Source organism: Gekko japonicus, unplaced genomic scaffold (genome assembly GCF_001447785.1).
Source record: "Gekko japonicus isolate JY-2015 unplaced genomic scaffold, Gekko_japonicus_V1.1 scaffold847, whole genome shotgun sequence".
Taxonomy (NCBI): Eukaryota; Metazoa; Chordata; class Lepidosauria; order Squamata; family Gekkonidae; genus Gekko; species Gekko japonicus.
In genome coordinates this window covers 511,035-532,811 of record NW_015174868.1, presented here as the reverse complement: position 1 = coordinate 532,811, position 21,777 = coordinate 511,035, and the positions used below count along the sequence as shown (strand labels likewise).

Genomic DNA, 21,777 nt, shown 5'->3' with positions numbered 1-21,777 from the left:
GGTGGGATTGCTAATTCTGAAGAAGACAGAGTCAGGATTCAAAATGATCTAGATAGGCTGGAACAGTGGGCTGAGACAAATAAAATGAATTTCAATGGAGATAAGTGCAAAGTCCTACACTTAGGTACAAAAAAATCAAAGGCACAGATATAGAATGGGAGGGACTTGGCTCGACAGCAGCATATGTGAAAGGGATCTTGGTATTCTGGTTGATCACAAGCTAAACATGAGCCAGCAGTGCGATGTGACTGCGAAGAAAGCGAATGCAATCTTAGGATGCATTAACAGAAGCATTGTGTCCGGATCACGGGAGGTAGTAGTCCCGCTCTATTCTGCTATGGTCAGGCCTCACCTGGAGGCCAGTTTTGGGCACCACATTTTAGGAAGGATGTTGACAAGCTCGAGCATGTCCAGAGGAGGGCAACCAGAATGGTGAGAGGGTTGGAATCCAAGTCTAATGAGGAAAGGCTGAAAGAGTTGGGTATGTTTAGCCTGGGAAAGAGAAGGCTTAGAAGGGACATGATTGCAATCTTCAAATATTTGAAGGGCTGTCATTTAGAAGATGGAGCAGATCTATTCTCTCTTGCTCCGGATTGCAAGACTAGATCTAATGGGTGGAAATTACAAGGGAGTCGTTACCGGCTAAATATTAGGAGAAACTTCCTAACTGTAAGAGTGGTTGAGCAGTGGAACAGACTGCCTTGGGAGGTGGTGGATGCTCCTTTGCTGGACATTTTCAAGCAGAGGCTGGACGACCATCTTTCGGGTATGTTGTAGGGTTATCTTTCGGGTATGCGCCTGCAGAGTGCAGGGGGTTGGACTAGATGACCTGCAAGATCCCTTCCAACTCGAACATTCTATGATTCTATGAAGAAGAGATTGGGTTTATACCCTGACCTCCACTTGGAGTCTCAGAGCAGCTTACAAGCTCCTTTCCCTTCCCCTCCGCAGAACAAACACCCTGTGAGGTAAGTGGGGCTGAGAGAGCTCTTTCAAGAACTGCCCTTTCAAGGACAGCTCCTGTCAGAACTATGGCTTGCCCAAGGTCATCCAACAGCTGCAAGTGGAGGAGTGGGGAATCAAACCCGGTTCTCCCAGATTGGAGTCTGCACACTTAACCATGACACCAAACTGGCTCACCCCAAGGAATTCCAGGGCTGCTATGCAGAGGCACGCAATGGCAAACCGCCACCTCTGTTCATCTCTTGTCTTGAAAACACTATGGGGCTGCTATAAGTTGGCTGTGACTTGATGGCCCTTCTCACCACCATCAAGCATACTGAAAAATCGTGTATATCGTACATTAGGCTTGTCAGCCCCCAGGTCTGGGCGGGGATCCCCTGGTTTCAGGGACTTCTCCTCACCGTGGACCGGCTGGCCAGTGGGGGAAACCCTGCCCCTAATCAGGGACAGAGCTGTGCAATGTCCTTGATGCAATGATGTCACCTGGAAGTGACATCATCGTGTCGGGGACGTCGCATGGGGATGCTCTGGGATTTGGGCAAGCTCTATGGTTTGAGGGCAAAACCCCCATAGAGTCACCTAAATATTGGAGTGTCCCCGTGCGATGTCACCGATGCGATGATGTCACTTCTGGGTGATGTCATTGCATCGGGGACGTTACGCAACATCCCCACCCACACACCGAATGCCCCACAAAGCCCCCCACCAGAGTGACGAGGGGACCTGGCAACCCTATTGTATACAAATTATAACTTGTGAACAGGACTACTGTGTCTATCATAGGACCAAGGTGAAAAACCAGTATACTTGCCCATTTTAATTTGGAACAAGTGAAAGACCTTGGTGCTGTATTTGCAGTCATTAATGCAGATGAGAATTCTTACCTTGCTGACTGATAATCATGCACTAGAAAAGAGGGAAACCAACAGAGGTCATTTTGGGGGGGATCACAGGGGATCACAGTTCCCCCGGGTGAGGTACGGGGGGCGGGGCACATGACAAAGCCCCGCCCCCCGCTTCTGGCCCTCATTCAGCCAGGAGGAGGCAGGAGAAGAGGGAGGGTAAGTTGCTTCCTCCCTGCCTCTCCCCACCCTTGCCTGCCTGGGGCCAGGGAGGGGCTTTGCGGGGCTTCCTTGCACTCCCGCCGGCCTTGCAGGTCCACCGCTGGGCCCCTCATGGGGCTCGGCAGTGGAGCTGTAAGGCCAGCGGCGGCAGCCGGGACCGTTGGGTGTGTGTGTGTGGCCTTATGACACACTTCCGGTGATGTCAGGGGGTGTGGCCTTATGACACACTCCCAGTGATGTCAGGGGGTGTGGCATATGCTAATGAGTTATGCTAATGAGTTCCCCTAGCTCTTTTTCTACGAAATGACCCCAGGAAACCAACCTACTCTTTGACCATTCTTTACCTACCCTGACTGTGAATATGACTTGGTGGAAACGGATTACCAATTAATATGAAACCATCCAGTGTTAAAAACATCCAGACATTACCAGTTACGTGCTTCCCCTCCCACAATGTCAAGACAGAAGAAGAAGAAGGATTGGTTTTTATACCCCACTCTTCACTACTCAAAGGAGTCTCAGAGCAGCTTACAATCACCTTTCCTTCCTCTCCCCACAACGGACACCCTGTGAGGTAGGTGGGGCTGAGAGAGCTTTAAGAGAACTGTGACTGGGCCAAGGTCACCCAGCAGGCTTCATGTGGAGGAAGAGTGGAGAATCAAACCTGGTTCTCCGGATTAGAGTCCGCTGCTCCTCACCACTACACCAAGCTGGCTCTCAAGCTTGCCAGGTCAGGAGGAAAAGTGCTTTGGCTCTGATGGACATACCTGGCACTCGTCGTGGGACTCCTCTGCGCAGTTCACCATCATGAGAGCCGCCAAGTGGGCCAGCTTCTTACTGTTTGTGGAAGGGTCCAGGCTAAAGATCTGCCACAGCAGAGAAAGGCAGTGGCACTGCTGATACAGAATAGCCAGTCTTTTCTCTCTGCTACAAAAGGTATCACGAAAGTTCACCGTTGTTTCATAGTGGAATTGCAACCATTGGCACGGATCACGTGGAATTGGTTGGTGAGGTATGGGTGGGTAAGGAGGGAATACAGAAACAATGGTGTTAGTAACACTAAGGGTGTGATCTCACGAGCAGTTTAGCCCGACGTAGCCACCCCTCCCCTGTGGATCAAATGGACTCCGTCGTACATCTGTCAAGCGTTCCCCAGGCACACTCACCCCATCATAGGATGACTCGGAGCTGGGTGGAAAAGGCACCACATCACAAGTGGTGTTTTCAGTTCCCCATGCATTCATTGTGTGTGACCGGATGTCTCAATGCGGCAGAGTGCATGCAAAATGGACTGGCAGTCTGAACCCACAGATCTGCTTCCGCCTCTGGGGTGTGTTTTTTGGGAGCTTTTGCCTAGATGTGCATGAGCACATGAGCACATGAACACATATGAGCACATATGCCCACGCATGCACACGCATGAGCACATATGCTCACGCATGCACACACATGAGCACATATGCTCATGCATGCACACATATGCGCCCACCTGCATTTAACTCGCAGCAGGGTGTGCTGGATGGATGATATGCCCTGCAACATTTTAAACCGGTACAATTAAAGGCAGTGCCATATCGCACTAAGCCGCCAGTGTGATCACACCCTAAGACACACAGGGTAAAATATCAGTTATAAAGTATGTAACTAAAAAAAAACCGTTCAGCTGCATAAAGGCATGTGCTGCAGTGCTGAGGGCAGTGACAGAATTCCCTAAAAGGGTTTTTCTCCAATAGAGACTAGACAGCTATACATAGGCCCTGGTCACACGGGAGATTTTGGCCCGGGAGAGGGACGGATTGGGGGCACAGCAAACGAGCGTGCAGCAAATGGCACGATCTCACCACAACATCTGGGAAGCGGCGCGCACCCGTCCCCGATCCGTCCCTACACCCGGAAAACCCGCTGTAAAAAAGAACCTCATACAGAGGAGGCCTTACCTGGAGCACCGCAGCAAGCGCGGCCGTGGGATCACCGGCACGCTCGTCCTCCGCAGCAATCCAGCCTCCCGGCCGAACTGCACATGCGCACACATGCGCAGTTCGGCTGCCTCCCTCCCTCTTCAGTGGCTTCCCCCGGCATCTGATCATGCTGGGGAGGAAGTGCGCGGCAGCTCAGCGGGTCTATGTGATCCCGCCGCCGCGTGTGTTTTTTGGTGCGCCTTTAAAAAGCTGCACTTTGCCTGTGTCCCCCCCACCCCGGTGTGGCAAGGGCCATAAAAATATAAGAGCCCTGCTGGGTCACACGAGGTGGTTGATCGAAGCCAGCATCCCGTTTCACACAGTGCCCAACCAGCCCTGGAAGACCAAACAAACAGAACATCTGAGGTCTGGGGTGGGGCCAGGTAGCCCATGAGAACCCTTTGAACGCAAGTGACTTCAAGCCTTTCTAAAAATGTTTGTCACAGCATCCTACCCGATGGGTGTTTCCCAAGAAGTCTGCTTCTTCTGATGCGCCCTATGTTTGGACGTTTCCACCATGGACATGAAAAAGGCTCCAACAATGGTCATTGGAAAGCTTCTGTTCAAAAACTGCAAAGCCTTCCTCACCAGTTTCTTTGCCAAATTAAGCTGACCCATATTGTAAGAGACCTACAGAGACAAGTGCAGGAGAAACCAATAGTGATCATTGTTACGGTCATTCACAACTTAGTCACAGTAGGACGACCGAGATTTCTGAACCAGAGATGCCCACCTCAATGATTGGTGTGTGAACTTTGTGCGTGCCCCTCAATGATGTCACCCAGAAGTGATGTCACCATGCAGGGCACGTTGCGGGGGAATGCTCTATAATTTGAGGAAAAACTCTATGGTAACCATAGTTTTCCCTCAAATGATAGAGCATCCCCCGCAACGTGCTCTGCATTTAGACGTCACCTCTGGGTGACATCACTGCACCAGGCACATTGGTGTGGATGGGCTTTTGGGGGGTGGGGTTCCCCCCGCTGGCCAGATCGGGCCCCCCAAAAGCATGTACACCCCCACCTCTGTTGGGGGACTGCAACCCTAGCACCCCACCTACCACTAAGATCTGAGAAAGATAACCCATTTCAGTGGTGCCTGTTTTTGCATTCAGAAACAGAACAATGGACCTGCTCTTCCCATCTTCTAGGTTTCTGTGTGTGAAGAAAGTAGGTAAGTATATGTGTTCTTTTTCTGTGTAATGGGATTATGGGTGCATGTATGGAATCAGGGGTACATGGAATCAGGGGTAGGACTTAGGGTTGCCAGGTCCATCGTTGTCCCCAGCAGGGGACTTTGGGGGGTGTTCCTGGAGGGGGCGGGGCATCTCCAACATGACGACGTCAGACTGGGGATGTCCTGGCTCCAAGCCCCACCCCACGTGGGGATGGTCCTGCCAGTTGCAAGCCGCAGCCAGAGGACCCTGCCCACCCGATCTCCTAGCAGTTTGATGGAGGTTGACTCGGGATCGTCTGAAACCTTGCAACGTTTGTTTCCGCAATGGAGCCGTCAGCGTTTGCAGCCGAGCACCATCCACCTTTCCGATTTTCAGGGAAGGCGCATCAATGTGGCCGGCGAATCCACATTTGAGGTACAATTCAAAGGGTTCAAGGAGTCTCTGAGTCTCCTTGTTGCCGAGGGGCGCCGAGCCAGTCTTAGACTGGTTTGAGGCCCTTGGAATTGCAATATGTGGTATTAACCAAGTTAATGCAAATAAATTGAATTTGCTGTATGTGGAATTTGCAGATGTTTTTGATGGTACTCTGGGAATGTATAGGGGGCCACCTGTAACGTTTGACCTAGATCCTGCTGTAGCGCCTATACGGCTTAAGTATCGCAAGGTACCAATTTATCTGAAACCGCGTATAGAGTCTGAGCTGGACAAGCTCATGGCTCAAGGTGTGCTTGAACAGGTATCACACTCAAAATGGGAGACCCCTATCATGACACTGGTAAAGCCTGACGAGTCTATCCGAATATGTGCTGATTACAAATGTACACTCAACAAGGTTCTGCAGCAGCACTGTTACCCAGTCCCCGTAATTAGTCATGTGCTGGCATCATTAGGGGAGGGTAAGGTCTTCGCCAAATTAGATCTGGCTCAGGCTTATCAACAGCTGCCAGTAGACCCCCAGGCTGCCATGGCGCAAACCATTGTCATGCACTGGGGTGCGTTCAAGGTGAATCGCTTGCAGTTTGGTGTAAACGTGGCCCCAGGCATATTCCAAGGCCTAATGGAGGGTTTGTTAAGGGACCTGCCAGGGGTGGTCCCCTATTTCGACGACGTGTTGATTTCCGGCCGGTCCGAGGATGAACTGGCAGAACGCCTCAGGTCCGTTTTATGTCGATTCCAAGAGGCTGGGTTGAAAGTAAAGAGGGCCAGGTGTCATTTGAGAGTACCCAGTGTGGAGTTCTTGGGGTTCCAAATCAACACTAATGGTGTCCACCCTACTGAAGGAAAGGTACAGGCCATTCAAAACGCCCCGAAGCCTAACTCTAAGAAGGAACTGCAATCCTTCTTAGGGATTTTGAACTTTTATCGTGCATTCCTGCCACATAAAGCTTCAATAGCTGAACCTTTGCATCGCCTCCTCAACAAGGGGGCAAAGTGGAAGTGGGGCCCTCAGCACGACCGAGCTTTTATCGCTATTAAATCATTGTTGTCATCCGATGCAGTCCTTACCCACTATGACGAAACCAAGCAACTGGTATTGGCTGTGGACGTGTCTCCATATGGGGCGGGGCCTGTGTTGAGCCATGTGCTGGCTAACGGCAGGGAAGCACCAATTGCCTACTACTCTCAGACACCCCGGCCAAGAGGAACTATGCCCAAATCGATAAGGAGGGGTTGGCGCTAGTGACTGGCGTAAAAAAGTTCCACGACTTTTTGTACGGCAGACCATTCATAATGGACATGGACCACAAGCCCCTCCTTGAGATCTTTGCACCAGACTGCCAGATGTCCAACATCCTGTCTGTGCGGATGTTGCGCTGGACGGTATTTTTTGTCAGCATACAATTATGTCCTCGAGCACCGGCCTGGAAAAAACATGGGGCATGCCGATGCCCTCAGCCGCTGCCCATTACAAGAACTGGACATTGACCCTGCACCAGCTTTTGAGGTGATGGCCCTCAAGGAACTGGCCAAACCTCCGGTGCATGCCTTGGACACTACGACCGCCTCCTCCCGGGACCCCATCACCGCCAGGGTTCTTATCTGGGTGTGGAGGGGGTGGCCGGTGGGGTGCGCCGATGACTGTTTTAAGCCGTTTGCATCACGGCAAAATGAACTGTCTGTGCACTGGGGATGTTTACTCTGGGGCAACAGGGTGGTGGTTCCCCCCAAACTAAGGGACCAACTATTAGAGGCTCTGCACAAATGCCACCCCGACATCGTACGCATGAAGGGACTGGCCAGAGGGTATTTCTAGTGGCCGAAAATCGATGCAGACATAGAGTCCTGGGTCCAGAAATGTGGGGAATGCCAGTTGTCCCGGCCTGATCCCCCACATGCACTAGTGACCCAGTGGGAAAAGTGTCACCGCCCCTGGTCCAGGGTGCATGTGGATTTTGTGGGCCCCTTTCAGGGGCAGAACTTTTTAATTAGTGTGGACACTTATTCTAAGTGGCTCGAAGTGGTCCCCACAACAAAGATGACAGCACTAACTGTGATAAATGTATTACGTCGCCTGTTTGCTACGCATGGGTTGCCAGACACACTGGTGTCTGACAACGGGACATGCTTCACAGCCACTGAATTTAAGGAGTTTTGGCGGCAAACCTCATTGCCCATAGCATGTCTGCACCATTCCACCCGGCAACCAACCAACAGGCAAGCCGAAAGAATGGTGCAGACCACAAAGGAGACTTTGGGCCATTTGGTACAAGGAAACTGGGGCCAGAAGGTGGCGTCCTTCCTCCTTCACCAACACATCACGCCAAACTCCGTGATGGGGCGGAGTCTGGCGGAGTTGCTAATGGGTCGACGCCTAACCAAACTGTTAGACCATATGCACCCGGACTTAACCTCCGCCAGGCCGCCAAACAGTGAGTCCACTGAACAACCCAGGGTGTTTTGTGAAGGTGAATGTGTGTATGCGAGGAACTACGGTAGCGGGCACAAATGGTTACCAGCCACAGTAACCCATGTCCTAGGGTCCCACCATTACACTGTGAAGGTAAATGATGGTAGAGTGATGAAGCGCCATGTGGATCAGTTGCGCAAACGGTGGGCTGACTCAGTCCCTGATTCCTTTCCCCAGGTGGCCGATGTACCTGACTCGGACAGTCAGGTAGGGTCTCCGGACCCCGAACAGACTGGAACCCCCAGGCATAGTTGAGGGCGAGCAGAGCCACGACTATGGGAATCGGCCACGGACAGTCAGTCCCCTAAGGAATCAAACCGAGCTCACTCACAGGGAGCCCGAAGCTCTTCCTACTACCCCACTAATGGTTAAGACGATCCCAATGGGTCAAGCAGTGTCCTCTTATTTGAAAGACTATATCTGTTCAAGGGTTGTCTCGTCTTAGGGGGGAGGATTGTTGTGTATGAAATGAAATGTATATTGTATTGAGCTTGAGTCTGACAAAGGCATTGTAAACCCACCTATCAGAACAAAGGACGTTCTGGAGGAAAGCAAAGTGATCGGTCTTTATGTACAGTTTCTGATTGGACATTATCTGACATGTGGGCGTGGCTTGCCAAGCCCGGACTGTTTAAAAAGGAGCCTGTTGCTCCATTGTATGTCTCGTTCTGGTTCTTCTGACTTCGTGTTCAGTAAAGCTGTTATGACTGTTCACCTGCTGCCTCGAGTCTCGTATCTAACATCCCCACACCTAATTTCCACCTAGGGTTGCCAGCTCTGGGTTGGGAAATACCTGGAGACTGTGGGGGTTCAGCCTGAGGAGGGGAGGGGCCTCAGCAGGCTATAAAGCCATGGAGCCTTCCCCCGCAAAGCAGCCATTTTCTCCAGGGGAACTGAACTTGGTTGTCTGGAGGTCAATTGTAATAGTGGGAGATCTCCAGGTGCCACCTGCAGGTGGGCGACCCTATTTCCACCCTCTGGTCCTTCTCCAGCAGCGTCCCAGAATCCTCTGGTCTGCGGCCCCTGCTTACCCAGCCAATGCCAGAATTTGTACGAGCGTTGCTTCTGGCAGAGAGGAGGCCACGTGGCCCATATTTTTTTTAGGGTGGTGGTGGTTGGTTTTACTTTCCACTGCATGACAGGCTCAGCAGAGAAGGAAACAGTGCCTAGAGGTACCCAGACGGCCCCGCCCGCACAACATGAAATCGAGACGATGTCTTCTTACCTCAGCCTTGAGACTGCACAAAACGGACTTCTCAAAGGGGATAATGATTCTCTGCTTGGAGTCCAAGGATTTTAACAGGCTCTCGGCTGTATTCAGATACGTAAAGGCCTCAAACGAGAACAGCACAGAACAGATCATTTCCCTTTTTTGTTACTTTCTTTGCACCCCACACTAGACAGGGTTGCCATGTCCCCCCTGGCCACCGACAGGGGATGTGGGGGTTGTAGGGTTGCCAGATCCAAGTTAGGAAACTCCTAGAGATTTGGGTATGGATCCTGAGAGGATGGGGACATCAGTGGAGTACAATGCCATAGAGCAGGGGTGTCAAACATGCAGCCCAGGGGCCAGATCAGGCCCCCAAAGGGCTTCTATCAGGCCCACAGTGGAACTGGCTGTCTTCTGCTTCTTCTTCCAGTTCTGCTGCTGCTGCGTCATTGTAGGTTTGTAGCTTACAGATACACACCTGCACAGCACACTCGAGATTGCAACGGCACAGACATTTTGATGCAATAATTCAGAGCAAGAGGTGTCAGTCATCAGACACAGTTAAACAAAATATTGCAAGAGTGCTAATGTTTTAAGCATGTTTTCATTTTAAGTAAAAATACTCTTTGTGTTTGTGTCCTAAAGTTTATATCTTCGCTACCTGGCATTACATTTTATGACACACGTGGCCTGGCCCAACGAGTTCTCACTTATGGCAGATCTGGCCCTCATAACAAATGAGTTCGACACCCCTGCCATGGAGTTCACTCTCCAAAGCATCCATTTTCTCCAGGGGAACTGATCTCTGGAGATGAGCTGTAATCCCGGGGGATCCCCAGGTCCTACCTGGAGGCTGGCATCCCTAAATGAATTCATCAAATTTAACAATTATGGTTGTTGGTAGAGCACAAGGGGCATCTAGGGATTGATCCTGTGTGTGTGTGTGTGTGTGTGTGTGTGTGTGTGAGAGAGAGAGAGAGAGAGAGAGAGAGAGAGAGAGAGAGAGAACAGAGCTCAGTGGGTTGGGGCACGGGGGCAGAACCTCTCGGTTCAGTGTTATGACAAAAAAAAAGGCCTCTATTGGCTGGACTTGGTGCTGGAAATTTGACCAGCTCATTCTAAACTGAAAAAAAATCCCCCCTCGCCACCAGTGTATCTGTTGAGATGCCTGCACATAGCAGTGCTTGCTGAATTTCCTGCTCCAGCCCAGGCAGTGAGATGTGGATTCCTGGCCGTGTTGCCAACCTTCAGGTGGGGCCTGGAGATCTCCTGGAATTACAACTGATCCCCACAGATCAGTTCCCCGGGAGACGTTGGCTGCTTTGGAGAATGGACCCGATAGCATTAGACCCTGCTGAGGTCCCTCCACAAACTCTACCCTCCCCAGACGCCAACCTCAAATCTCCAGGAATTTCCCAGTTTAGAGCTGGCAACCCTAATTCCCAGTACCATCAAGGTGCCCTTCCATTTTTATTTCTTTGCACGGTTTGAAGGCCATATTGGCATATTTTATGGAGAACGGCTAGTGTTTGATTCTCTGTTTCTTCTGGCAAAAGCCCTGGCTGCCCATTTTGATTGGGAAAGCCAATCAAACCCTTTATATTGTAAACCTTAGGGCAGAACATATTTTATTTTTATTTTCCTGCAGTACCTAGCAGTGTTAGGAGCTTTAAGCATCATCCCATTGGAAGATTTAAGTAGGAACTGGTTCTTTTTTCGCTGTCAAGTCACAGCAGACTTATGGTGACTCCCAGGGCTATTTTTGGGCAGGAACACACAGGAACGGAGTTCCAGCTGGCTCCTGAGTTGGCCACGCCCAGTAGGAACTCATTAGCATAATAGGCCACACCCAACAGCAGAAACTCATTAGGATTGGCTACATTTAGGGGTGTGTGGTCTAACATGCAAAGGAGTTCCTGCTACAAAAAAAGCCCTGGTTTGACAACAAACAAGGTAAACAGAATAAGAAGGGAAAGGTGGGTGTGGCTGGATAACCACACCTCTGGTAGCATGGGAATGCAACTTAATATGCTAATGAGTGGTGCAGTCAGGGGTGTGGCCTAATATGCTAATGAGTGTCTGCTGTTGGGTGTGGCCTATTATGCTAATGAGTTCCTGCTGGGCTTTTTCTACAAAAAGAGCCCTGGCTGACTCCCATGAGGTTTCCAAGACCACAGACAGTCAGAGGTGGTTTGCCACTGTCTGCTTCTGTGTAGCGACCCTGGACTTCCTTGGTGGTCTCCCTCCCAAATACTGACCAGGGCCAACCCTGCTGAGCTTCCAAGTTCAGGTGAGATCGGGCTAGCCTGGGCTATCCAGGTCAGGGCAATTGGTTCTATAGCTGGTAGCTTTTCCAGTTCTGGCACCAGGTTTCAGGTGATGCTGGCTAAGCCTGGGCTGAGCTGAATATTCGGCTTCTCATTTCTTTGTTTGAGTCACTGTGCACCTGCCGCCATCTTGCCGATGACTTAAGCGAAAGACCTGACTATAATGGATCAGTGCTTGGTTTGGCCGTCGCAATGTGGGACCATCTACCTTTTGTTGCTCTTTACGCTTTTGCTATTTTTGTAGAAGCGTTTTGTTGTCGTTGTCGTTCTGATTTCCCGAAACAACTTACTTTGTAACTTTTCAATCACAACGCTGCGCCAGAGATCTTTTGAACTCTGCTCTCCCACATGTTACTTTGGATTAAACCCAGATAAGATGTAGTTCTTTCTATTAACGGATTGGCAAGACATCATAGGAGGCAAGGACAAGATGGTGACTATTCTACTGATGCTGTTGTCAGTTTCGGACATGATTGGGCAAGGCTCGAGAAGGCAAGGCAACAGTTTAGGCGAGAAATAACTCTTCACATGCACCCCTTCTCCCCAACAGTGGTTTCTACAGGCAGAGCCTAATGCAAAGCCTGTTAATTCATTTAAGGTGTTCATCTTACAAAACGGCCCAGGCTTCTTGCTTGTATGACAGGAGCTGAAAACAAAAGCAGTATTCGAGCCAACACCCCATTTAATTGGCAGCCAAACTTGTTCAGCTTTGGTGGTGGAAATTACCGTCAAGTCTCAGCCAAGTGATGGCCCACCCAGGAGACTTTCAAGGCAGGAGACAAATAGAGGTGGTTTACCATTGCCTGGTTCTGTGTAGCAATCCTGATCTTATTAACCAGGGGCGATTTCTCACTAGAGCTGCCTCGCAGCACAGCACCGTTTGCCCCAACACAAACATGTCGATTTCACACCTGAGGCTGCGGGGCTGCATTTGACTTGGGGCTTCGCCCGATTTCCTCCGCAGTTTCATGATCCTCAAAAACCAGGATCACGAAACTGCGGAGGAAATCGGGCGAAGCCCCGACTCAAAATGCAGCCCTGCAGCCTCGGGTGTGAAATTGACATGTTTGTGTTGGGGCAAACGGCGCTGTGCTGCGAGGCAGCTCTAGTGAGATATCGCCCCAGATGTCAAACTCAAACTGTCGTTTGCTATGTTTTGGGGACTTGAGGCCTGCAGAGGGAGGGAAATTCCTGAGGGAGGGGTGTGAGTTAGGGAGTATGTGAATGGCTCTGTTGTAGTGGCGATGTAACTCTTCCTAAGATACCTTCCTATGCAGGGATGACCTTGGAGATGACTGTGCTTGCATTGCTGTCTTAGAGAAAAATAACAGTACATTCACAGGTGGGGGTGTAGAGTGCACGAAAACTAGGCGGGATGATTGTGCGGAATGATTGGACGGGACACAAGGGGGGGGGGCTGGTTTGACCTGTCTATAATTGGTGATTTTGCTGCCAGAACCTCAGTTCTGACATTGTACTGGTCTCAGCTTGGAATATCTTTATTCATCAATAAACAAATCACTGCCAGAGAGTGTTGTTGAGAGTAACTTTGTCTGACATCAGGACCAGGTCTGTAGCCAATTTTTTTTTATTGGGGGGTGGCAAATGAGTACAGTGGTGGTCGGCCTATCATTATTTATTCATTATTTATACCTTATTAGTTATTGACCAGTTTTCTACTTGAGACTTAAAGTGGATTACATGGTACAGAAGACTGTAACCAAACAGCATGAGAGGGCTAATAAAAATGCGATAAGATTTGGCATACAAAAATTACAAAAATGCAAAAAAAAAGAAGTATCAAACATGCTCTGTCAAGCAATGCAGAAAATGGAGTTACAAAAAAAATAAATGAAAACAATGCTGCAAGAGCATGATAGAACGTACAACAAATCAGTAATATATAGCGTATACTGGCAAGAGCATGATAGAACGTACAACAAATCAGTAATATATAGCGTGTACTATGGCACAGACTATAGTCCTGTTCTGTATAAGCAGGGCTAATAGACCACATCCAACAGCAGAAACTCATTAGCATATTAGGCCACACCCCATGCCTTCCTTTGGTTTGCCCAGGCACCACACGGCTGCAGGGAGCCCGAGCAAGCCCTCCCTTGAAGGGAAGGCAGTTTTATCTGCCTTCCCTTGGCTTGCCTGGGTGCCCCGTGGCTACGGGGAGCCTGGGCAAGCCAGCCCTTGGACAGGCTGGGGAAGGCACAGGGAAGCATTTAAATGCTTCCCTGATCCTTCCAGAGCCCCCCCTGGCCCACCCGCCTTGGAGTCGCCGGGGTGTGTGAGTCACTCTCCAGGCCTTCCCTCTGTAGCCACACACGCAGAGGCTTTGGCTGTAGTGGACGTGGCCAACTCTGAAGCCAGCCGGAACTCCGTTCCTGTGCGTTCCTGCCCAAAAATAGCCCTGTGTATAAGCTTTATAAAAATGCCCTCTTGAGCAACTGTTTTACATAATTTGCAGAATTAAAGAAGTGTGAGAGCCTTCTTCCAGTTACTGAGACCCGGAGCTGTAAATTCAGCCTTCTTTTCTCTGTAAACCACTAACTCAAGGCTTCGAACGGTGGGGCACCGCCCCTTTTTTCACCACCGTGGCTAAGGGCCTGGCCAGGACCGACCCGTCTAAGCTTCTGTAGTGTATTCAGATGCTGCCCTGAATGCACCAGGAGGTATGTGAATCCTCCCATAGAGAAGCCATGCAAAGCTTCAGCTTCGGCAGGGATTCGCGCCAAAATGTATTGTGGCCAATCAGATTTGAATGTATGTAAGCGGGACCGCTTATGATTGGTCGTTCATGCGCACAACCTGATAGGTTGGTTTAATGTACAGTAGGTGTGGCTACATTAGCCGGAATGTTTAAATACCGAGCAGCTGAAATGGACAAGCTGTTCGGGCTATGAGGAGTTGTACCGTGTCAGAAGAAGTCGATTGAAGAGCTGAATAAACTTGAGTTTTGCTGAATCACTCTCTGACTATTATTGTTAAGCACGGACTTAACAGCTTCCAAGATCTGATGAGATCAGGCTAGCCTGGGCCATCCAGGTGCTTTACAACTGTCCACAGAAGATAAATCTAAAAAAAAACCCCACTTGTTTAAGATACCTGAATCCAGGCTGCACCTCAACAACACGGGAAGGGGGAGATTAAGAGGGGTTACATGCAATGTTCCCTCTAAGCTGTGGAGTCTTGTGAGCAAAAATTCTACTTTGTGAGCTGCTGGCATTAAAGGTGTGAGCGAGCGATTGGGCTGCTGCATAAATCGGTTGGCTCTGGAGCCCTCCTTCCTGAGCGGAGACAGAAATGTATGAGTCGGAGGCTGAAAAACTGTGAGCTGGCTCACACTAACTCAGCTTAGAGGGAACACTGGTTACACGCCTGATGGGTGAAGGTGCCCCCCGCTTACCATGTAGTTGTTGGAGATGTGTACGTAAGCAGCTGCACATTCCAGCAAGTAATAAAAGGCGCGGACGTTGTCCCCCAGAGCCATGCAGTGATGCGACAAGGGCACGACGACAGAGTCCACGGTCTCTTCACAACTGCAGGAGCCCCTGGTCTTGACCTTCCTCACACCGTACTCAAGAAACCAGATGATTTCATCCAGCCTGTAGAGAAATGTCCTTTCTTCTTCTGTCGCCCTGTCAGAAAGGAGAGAGGGAGAGAGGAGAAGGGCCAGTGCCTCCCAGTCCAAGCTTCGTCTCTCACCCCAACATGGGACACTCTGGTCTGGGGCAGTGAGACTTTGTATTCTTGGTGCTCGGAGTGCGATAGTGGGGTCGTTTCTGGAGTTCTGGCCCTGCTGGTGCACCTCCTTAAAAAAAAAAAAATTAGCCTTTTATTTATAAAAGGACTTCCTGATGGCACCTGGGTTCTGGACATTTTGGTGTAGCGGTTAGGCGCGTGGACTCTACTCTGGGAGGACCGGGTTTGATTCCCCACTCCTCCACATGCAGCTGCTGGTGTGACCTTGGGTCAGTCATAAATTCTTTCAGAGCTGTTCTCTCGAGGACGGTTCTTAGGAGAGCTCTCTCAGACCCTCAGACCCACCTACCCCACAGGATGTCTGTTGTGGGGAAGGGAAAGGAGATTGTAAGCCACTCTGGGACTCCTTCGGGTAGTGAAGGATGGGATATAAATCCAATCTCCTCCTCCTCCTCCTCCTCCTCTGTGTGACATGAAGTGTTGGACTGGATGGGCCATTGGCCTAATCCAACATGGTTTCTCTTATGTTCTTCTGATGCTCGTAACATGCACAGCAAGAACATCATCATCTTAGAAAACACTAGGGTCTACAGGACAGTTTCTGGAGATTTCTTTAGTTTATGGGGGGGAAACCAGGGGATTAGCATGTAGGAATTGACGGAGGAGACCAAGGACCAAATCAGCTATTGTAGTGCCATTGCAGAAGAAATCCTCGAAGAGTAGGAAATGGTGGTGTCAGGGAACCTTATCTGAGCTTAGGGCATCCAAGTAGCTGAAGGATCAATTTCCCTTCCTAATAAGGGGAAGCCAGGCACAAGTACTGGAACCTGACTCAGTATGCCTGCCAGGAGGGACTTGTGCTAGGAGGCTGTACCTAAGAAGGTATAAAAACAGGAAGAGAAGAATAAGAATAAGAATTGGATTTATACTCTGCCCTTCACTCAGAGTGGCTTACAATCTCCTTCCCTTCCTCTCCCCACAACAGACACCCTGTGAGATAGGTGGGGCTGAGAGAGCTCCGAGAGAACTGCTCTTGAGAGAACAGCTGTGAGAGAACAAGGTCTCTCAGCTGGCTGCATGTGGAGGAGTGGGGAATCAAACACAGTTCTCAAGATTAGAGTCTGCTACTCTTAACTACTACATCATGCTGGCTCTCAGCAGTTGGGCTTCATTGGAAACAGCAGCAGTTGGGCTTCATGGGGGCTGCTGGAAACTGTAGCTGTGAGCAGGGGTCGTTTCCTGCAGGAGCGCACAGGAGCAGAGCTCCGGCAGTAAAGAGCCCAGGGGGCGGGCACATGCAACAAGCCCCACCCCCTGCTCCCAGCAGCCCTCAGTCAGAGCAAGAAGGAAACAGGTAAGTTGCAGAAGCTCCCCCCCAGCCCCCTGGACCCAAACAGTCCAGTGGCACCTTTAAGACCAAGTTTTATTCAGGTACAAGCTCTCCCTCCTCTACGAGGACAGATCTGCATGTCCCCCCCCCCCCACAATAGCTAGCAATCAAAAACAGTCCAGTGGAGCCTGAGCGGTGGGTGTTGCCTTCTGACATACTTCCGGTGAGGTCAGGGGGTGTGGCATATGCAAATAAGTTATGCTAATGAGTTATGCTAATGAGCTCCTGCACCTCTTTTTCTACAAAATGACCCCTGAAGAAGCCCCCCCCACAACTGAACATACATGAGGATCTTCTTCAAACTGTTCGATTTATGTCCTGCAGTTAAAGTGTTTCTGTACCACAGTCCCTTTCCTTGTTGAGCATTCTTTGACCACCCAAATCCACTAGAAAGAACCTTTGCCTCAGGCAAGAAAATGGCCTCTGGCACAACAGCTATGAGGTTTGGCTGGTTGAGAAATGATGGCCTCTCAAGGCCAAACGAGGTGTGACAAGGAGCAGCCTCCTTGTTCTTAATTCTTCTGCTCCACTAACGTCTCAAGCCAGAGCAGGTTTGTGGGGGTGGGTCTTATGTGGACATCAAAGAGGGGTGTGGACCGGGCTGGCCCAGAACCACCACGGTCTCCTAGACAAAGATTCTCTTTGGCCCCCTTCACACCACCCACTGAGCTAGCCCAAAGATTAAAAGATTCTCCAGGAATCCAGTTCTGGGAACCATTCCTGTGGGGATGCTGACATGTGTCCATCCCCTGCAGTTTGGGTAACATAGGCATGTTATCTCTCAGAAGCCTTTTTAAAGCAGTGCTCCCCCAAATCACAACAGAAAGTTCAAGAAGAGGAAAGTCCTTGCCAAACCTAAAGGAGTCTTGTATGGTTAATGGCGCCTGATAGATCATCGGCATCCCTATGTAGAAAAGAAAGAAAAGATGTAAGTGCATTGATCGAGAGCAGGGGTGGCCAAACTGTGGCTCAGGAGCCACATGCGGCTCTATCACACATATTGGGTGGCTCCCAGCAGGGCAGCTGGGGAAGTGGAGACATGCCCTCCCTCCCTCCCTCCCTCCCTCCCATTTATTTGCTTTCTTTGTTTCTCTCTCTTGGGGGAATTTCACATTACCCAGTTTCACCCGGTTTCAAGCCGGTAATGATCCGTTTTGAAGTGATCAGACTGCACCGCTTTCCCCCCGCTGTTTTTCGCCTATGCGGGCGATGTCCGGCTTTTTTTTTGAACATTCGCTTTAGGGCGCTATACCGCTATAGCAGTATAACAAAACACTCCATGCATTCCAATGGGATTGATATAATGCTATTCCATTATAGCGCTATAGCACTCTAATGCTATAAAGCAAACGTTAAAAAAAAAGCCGGAGATCGCCCGCGCGGGCGAAAAACGGTGGGAAAAAGTGCATCGGAACCGGGAGAGGACACTGAGGAGTACTTGGAAGCGGTTGACAGGTAAAATGCTTCAGCCCCATTTCCTAAATGGAACAGACGCGATTGTGTATGAAATGACAAATATATTCTGGAAGGGAACTGGTTCTCAAACGGTTCTGTCTGAAATGACAGACCAGAAACCATTTGGGAACCGTTCCTCTTCCGGAATATATTGCCTGTCTGAAATTCCTCTTTCTCTTTCTTTCTTTCCACCTCTTTCATTCTTTCTTTCCACCTCTCTCTCTATTTCTCTCTCTCTTAGACAAATATCATTAGCAAACAAATATCATTGGACAAATAAATATCATTACCAATATCTGTTTTTACCCCTTTTGTTTTTATTTTTGGCAGTCTCATTTAATGTTAATAAAAGGCAAATTTGCATATTTCCCAGTAAAAACGTGAATATTGGTTCATGTCTTGAGGCTTTCAGACATCTGATGTTTATTCTATGTGGCTCATACGTTGGGCAAATTTGGCCACCCCTGATTTAGAGCACTTTTTTGTAGTTCTTCCTATGAGTAAGCAAGCAAATATGGGTCATAGATACAAATACACAATAACCCACTAAGTATACATTCTGATTGGTCTTCTGCTGAAGTATCAAGTGGAAGCTACAGAGCACCAAGACTCCTTCGATTGGACTTCACTGCCAAGCCACTTATTCGGGGCACCTTTTCCCCTGCGCCTTTAAGGTATTTTTGGTGAACAGCATTTAACCCCTTCATACGAACACCTCTGTGGCTGAGCTAGAAAGTCCCCTGCAACTTTGATGTCTCTAGCTTGCACAGGATTAGTTCTAAACACTCCTGAACCTGCACCTGTCAAAATGACTGCCTGTCTTTTCCCTGGAAAGCATTTTTCTGGGGGCACCTTCTTTTGGGGGGGATGCGTAACTCAGACCCCATAAATCCAATCCTCAACAAACTTGGAGGGCAGGTAGAGGAGAGTCAGCCAAAAATCCTTTGCAAATTTGCTGTCTCTAGCATGAGGGGGGGCCCTGTTCTACCTCATCACAAACCTCACGCGAACTGAACCAGTTCATTTGGTGGCTAAAGGTTTGCGGCAGTTCATGGTTCATGACCCAGGCATGCCACAAACCGAACCACGTTTTCCCAGTTCATGCCCATCCCTAATGGAGAGAGACTGTTTTCTCTGAATATTGGAGTGGGGTACATCGGCCATTTTGACTTTTTCAAGAATAATCTGTTACATTTGAAAAGATCAGCTTACCTCCTCTAAACAAGCGCTTTGTTAATCCAGCTAAGTGCTCAGGACCACTTTCTGACAGTAAAGAAGAAATGCACATTAGTAAAATACAAGTAAGGAGACCCGCGATACTCGCGGGGGGGGGAGAAGAGCTCTGTCTCCTCCATCCCCCCCGCTCGATCTCCCTGAGGCAGCGGCGAGGCCAGTCCTCCCCCCCGTAAAGGGACCCGTGTTGCTCGCGGGGGGGGGGAGAGAAGAGCTCCGTCTCCTCCATCCCCCCCTCGATCTTCCCGAGGCGGCGGTGGCGGCGAGGCCAGTCCTCCCCCGGCTCGGCGGTGGCGGCGGCGGCGAGGCCAGCTACAGAGCGTTCCCTGCGCATGCGCAGGGGACGCTCTGTCACTTTTGGGGGGATTTAAGTATCCTCCCGATTTTTAAAAAACTTTTTAGATTTTTGTGCACACCTGGGGACCGCCCCACGTGTGCACAAAACTCTCCCTCCCCCCCAAGTGCCCCCTCTGTGCTGATTTAGATATCCGCACAGAGGGGGCTACTTCGGTATTAGATATATAGATTGCCAATGTGTTTTCATCATTCCAAAAAAAAAAAAGACGATGGTAAAAGGGCTTTTATTACATGCCCTTGGAAGGGTGAAAGGTGGATAAAACAAATGTCTTTACCTACCATTACTTGATTCCATCTCAACCAAACTGATAGATGTATATCGTTTGTAGAGAAAGTCAAAGGATGACTGTGCTAGAAAGGAAGCAGAATTCAAGAGTAAGTCTCCCTCAGAAGTATAATTACCTAAAAATGCAGCATTAGTAGTATTAATACCATTAACTGAATAGCTTGTATCCAAGAACACAGTTCCTCTGATAGAACGAGGAACAGATGTGCTTTTAGCTCAGTGATAGAATATCTGCTTGGCCTGCAGAAGGTCCCAGGTTCAATCCCCGGTATCTCCAGTCAAAGGATTTGGCAGTAGCTGATGAGAAATACCTCTGCCTGAGACCCTGGAGAGCTCAATAGACAATACTGGCTATGGTCCTTTCTGCATTTGCCTGCCACTCCAGATTTTCTCAGTGTTTGAGTCAAGATGATATAAGATCGCAGCAAAACAGCATCCAAAAAAAACTGCGGCAACAGCAGGCTGAAACCAGGCTGACCACTGAAGGGAGGTGATGTAATGCAGAATGTGTGTGTGTGGGGGAATGGAATAAAAAGAAGGTTGGGTTTGGTTTTAATGCAGAACTCGGGGGTGGGGGGAACCTGGATTGAAAAGAAGGTTGAATCTGATTTTAGACACCGCGTTGAGCATGGATTAAAAGGAGAGTGCAGAAAGGGCCAAGTGATGGAATGAGGGTCTGACACAGTATAAGGCGGCTTCATGGAATTTCTGCATATGAAAGAGGCGGCGACAATTCCCACTCTTCCCTACCGCACTGCCAGGGACGTTGCACTGGAGAAAGAGGGACTGAACTCTCCCCCAGAGCAGGGGTGGCCAAACTGCGGCTCGGGAGCCACATGTGGCTCTTTCACACATATTGTGCGGCTCCCGGCAGGGCGGCTGGGGAAGTGAATGGGAGGCATGCTTTTTCTCCCTCTCGTCTGTCTATTTGCTTTCTTTGTTTCTCTCTCTTTCTTTCCACCTCTTCCATTCTTTCTTTCCACCTGTCTCTTTCTCTCTCTTTTTCTCAGGCAAATAAATATCATTGGACAAATTAATATCATTATCGATATCTGTTTTTACCCCTTCTGTTTGTATTTTTGGCAATCTCCTTTAAGGTTAACAAAAAGCAAATTTGTATTTTTTAAAATAAAAAATGTGTGTGTGATATCTGTTCGTGCCTTGTGGCTCTCAGACGTCTGACATTTATTCTATGTGGCTCTTATGTTAAGCAAGTTTGGCCACCCCTGCCCTAGAGCAACTGGCAACGCCTTTCCCTCTGGCTACTTCTAGTTCCGAGAAGGAAAAAGATGGGTATAGTACAGGCACCTGTCTTCTTCCTTACCACACTTAAAAGAAGCCCGGGGGCCCATTTCCAGCTTGGGACCCCCAGCATCGCAGCCCTGATCTAAACCACCGCCCCCACCAGTGTTCCCTCTAAGCTGAGTTAGTGTGAGCCAGCTCACAGTTTTTTAGCCTACGGCTCACACATTTTTGTCTTAGCTCAGGAGGCATGGCTGCAGAGCAAACTAATTTATGCAGTAGCCCAATCGCTCGCTCACAACTTTAATGCCAGTAGCTCACAAAGTGGAATTTCTGCTCACAAGACTCCACAGCTTAGAGGGAGCGTTGCCCGCCACTCTCCTTTTGACAACTCAGTTTCACATCTGGGAATCCAAATATGGATCCAGCTAGTTGGTCAAAGCTTATCATTTTCTTTCCCTCTAAACTGACACTCAGGTTTTCTGTTGGCATTCCT

The 21,777-nt window shown here is 49.5% G+C and overlaps 1 protein-coding gene across 1 annotated transcript in view; it reads right to left on the bottom strand.

Moving 5' to 3' along the window:
- Window positions 1–21,777, bottom strand: part of LOC107121777 (adenylate cyclase type 10-like) — a 107,823-nt gene that overhangs the window by 17,435 nt on the left and 68,611 nt on the right. Inside the window, exons 21-25 of the mRNA XM_015424767.1 lie at window positions 20,029–20,104; window positions 15,023–15,254; window positions 9,296–9,403; window positions 4,440–4,615; window positions 2,795–2,954 (exon numbers count right to left, since the gene is read on the bottom strand). Coding sequence (XP_015280253.1) covers window positions 2,795–2,954; window positions 4,440–4,615; window positions 9,296–9,403; window positions 15,023–15,254; window positions 20,029–20,104 — 752 coding nt within the window. The remainder of the gene's footprint in view (window positions 1–2,794; window positions 2,955–4,439; window positions 4,616–9,295; window positions 9,404–15,022; window positions 15,255–20,028; window positions 20,105–21,777) is intronic.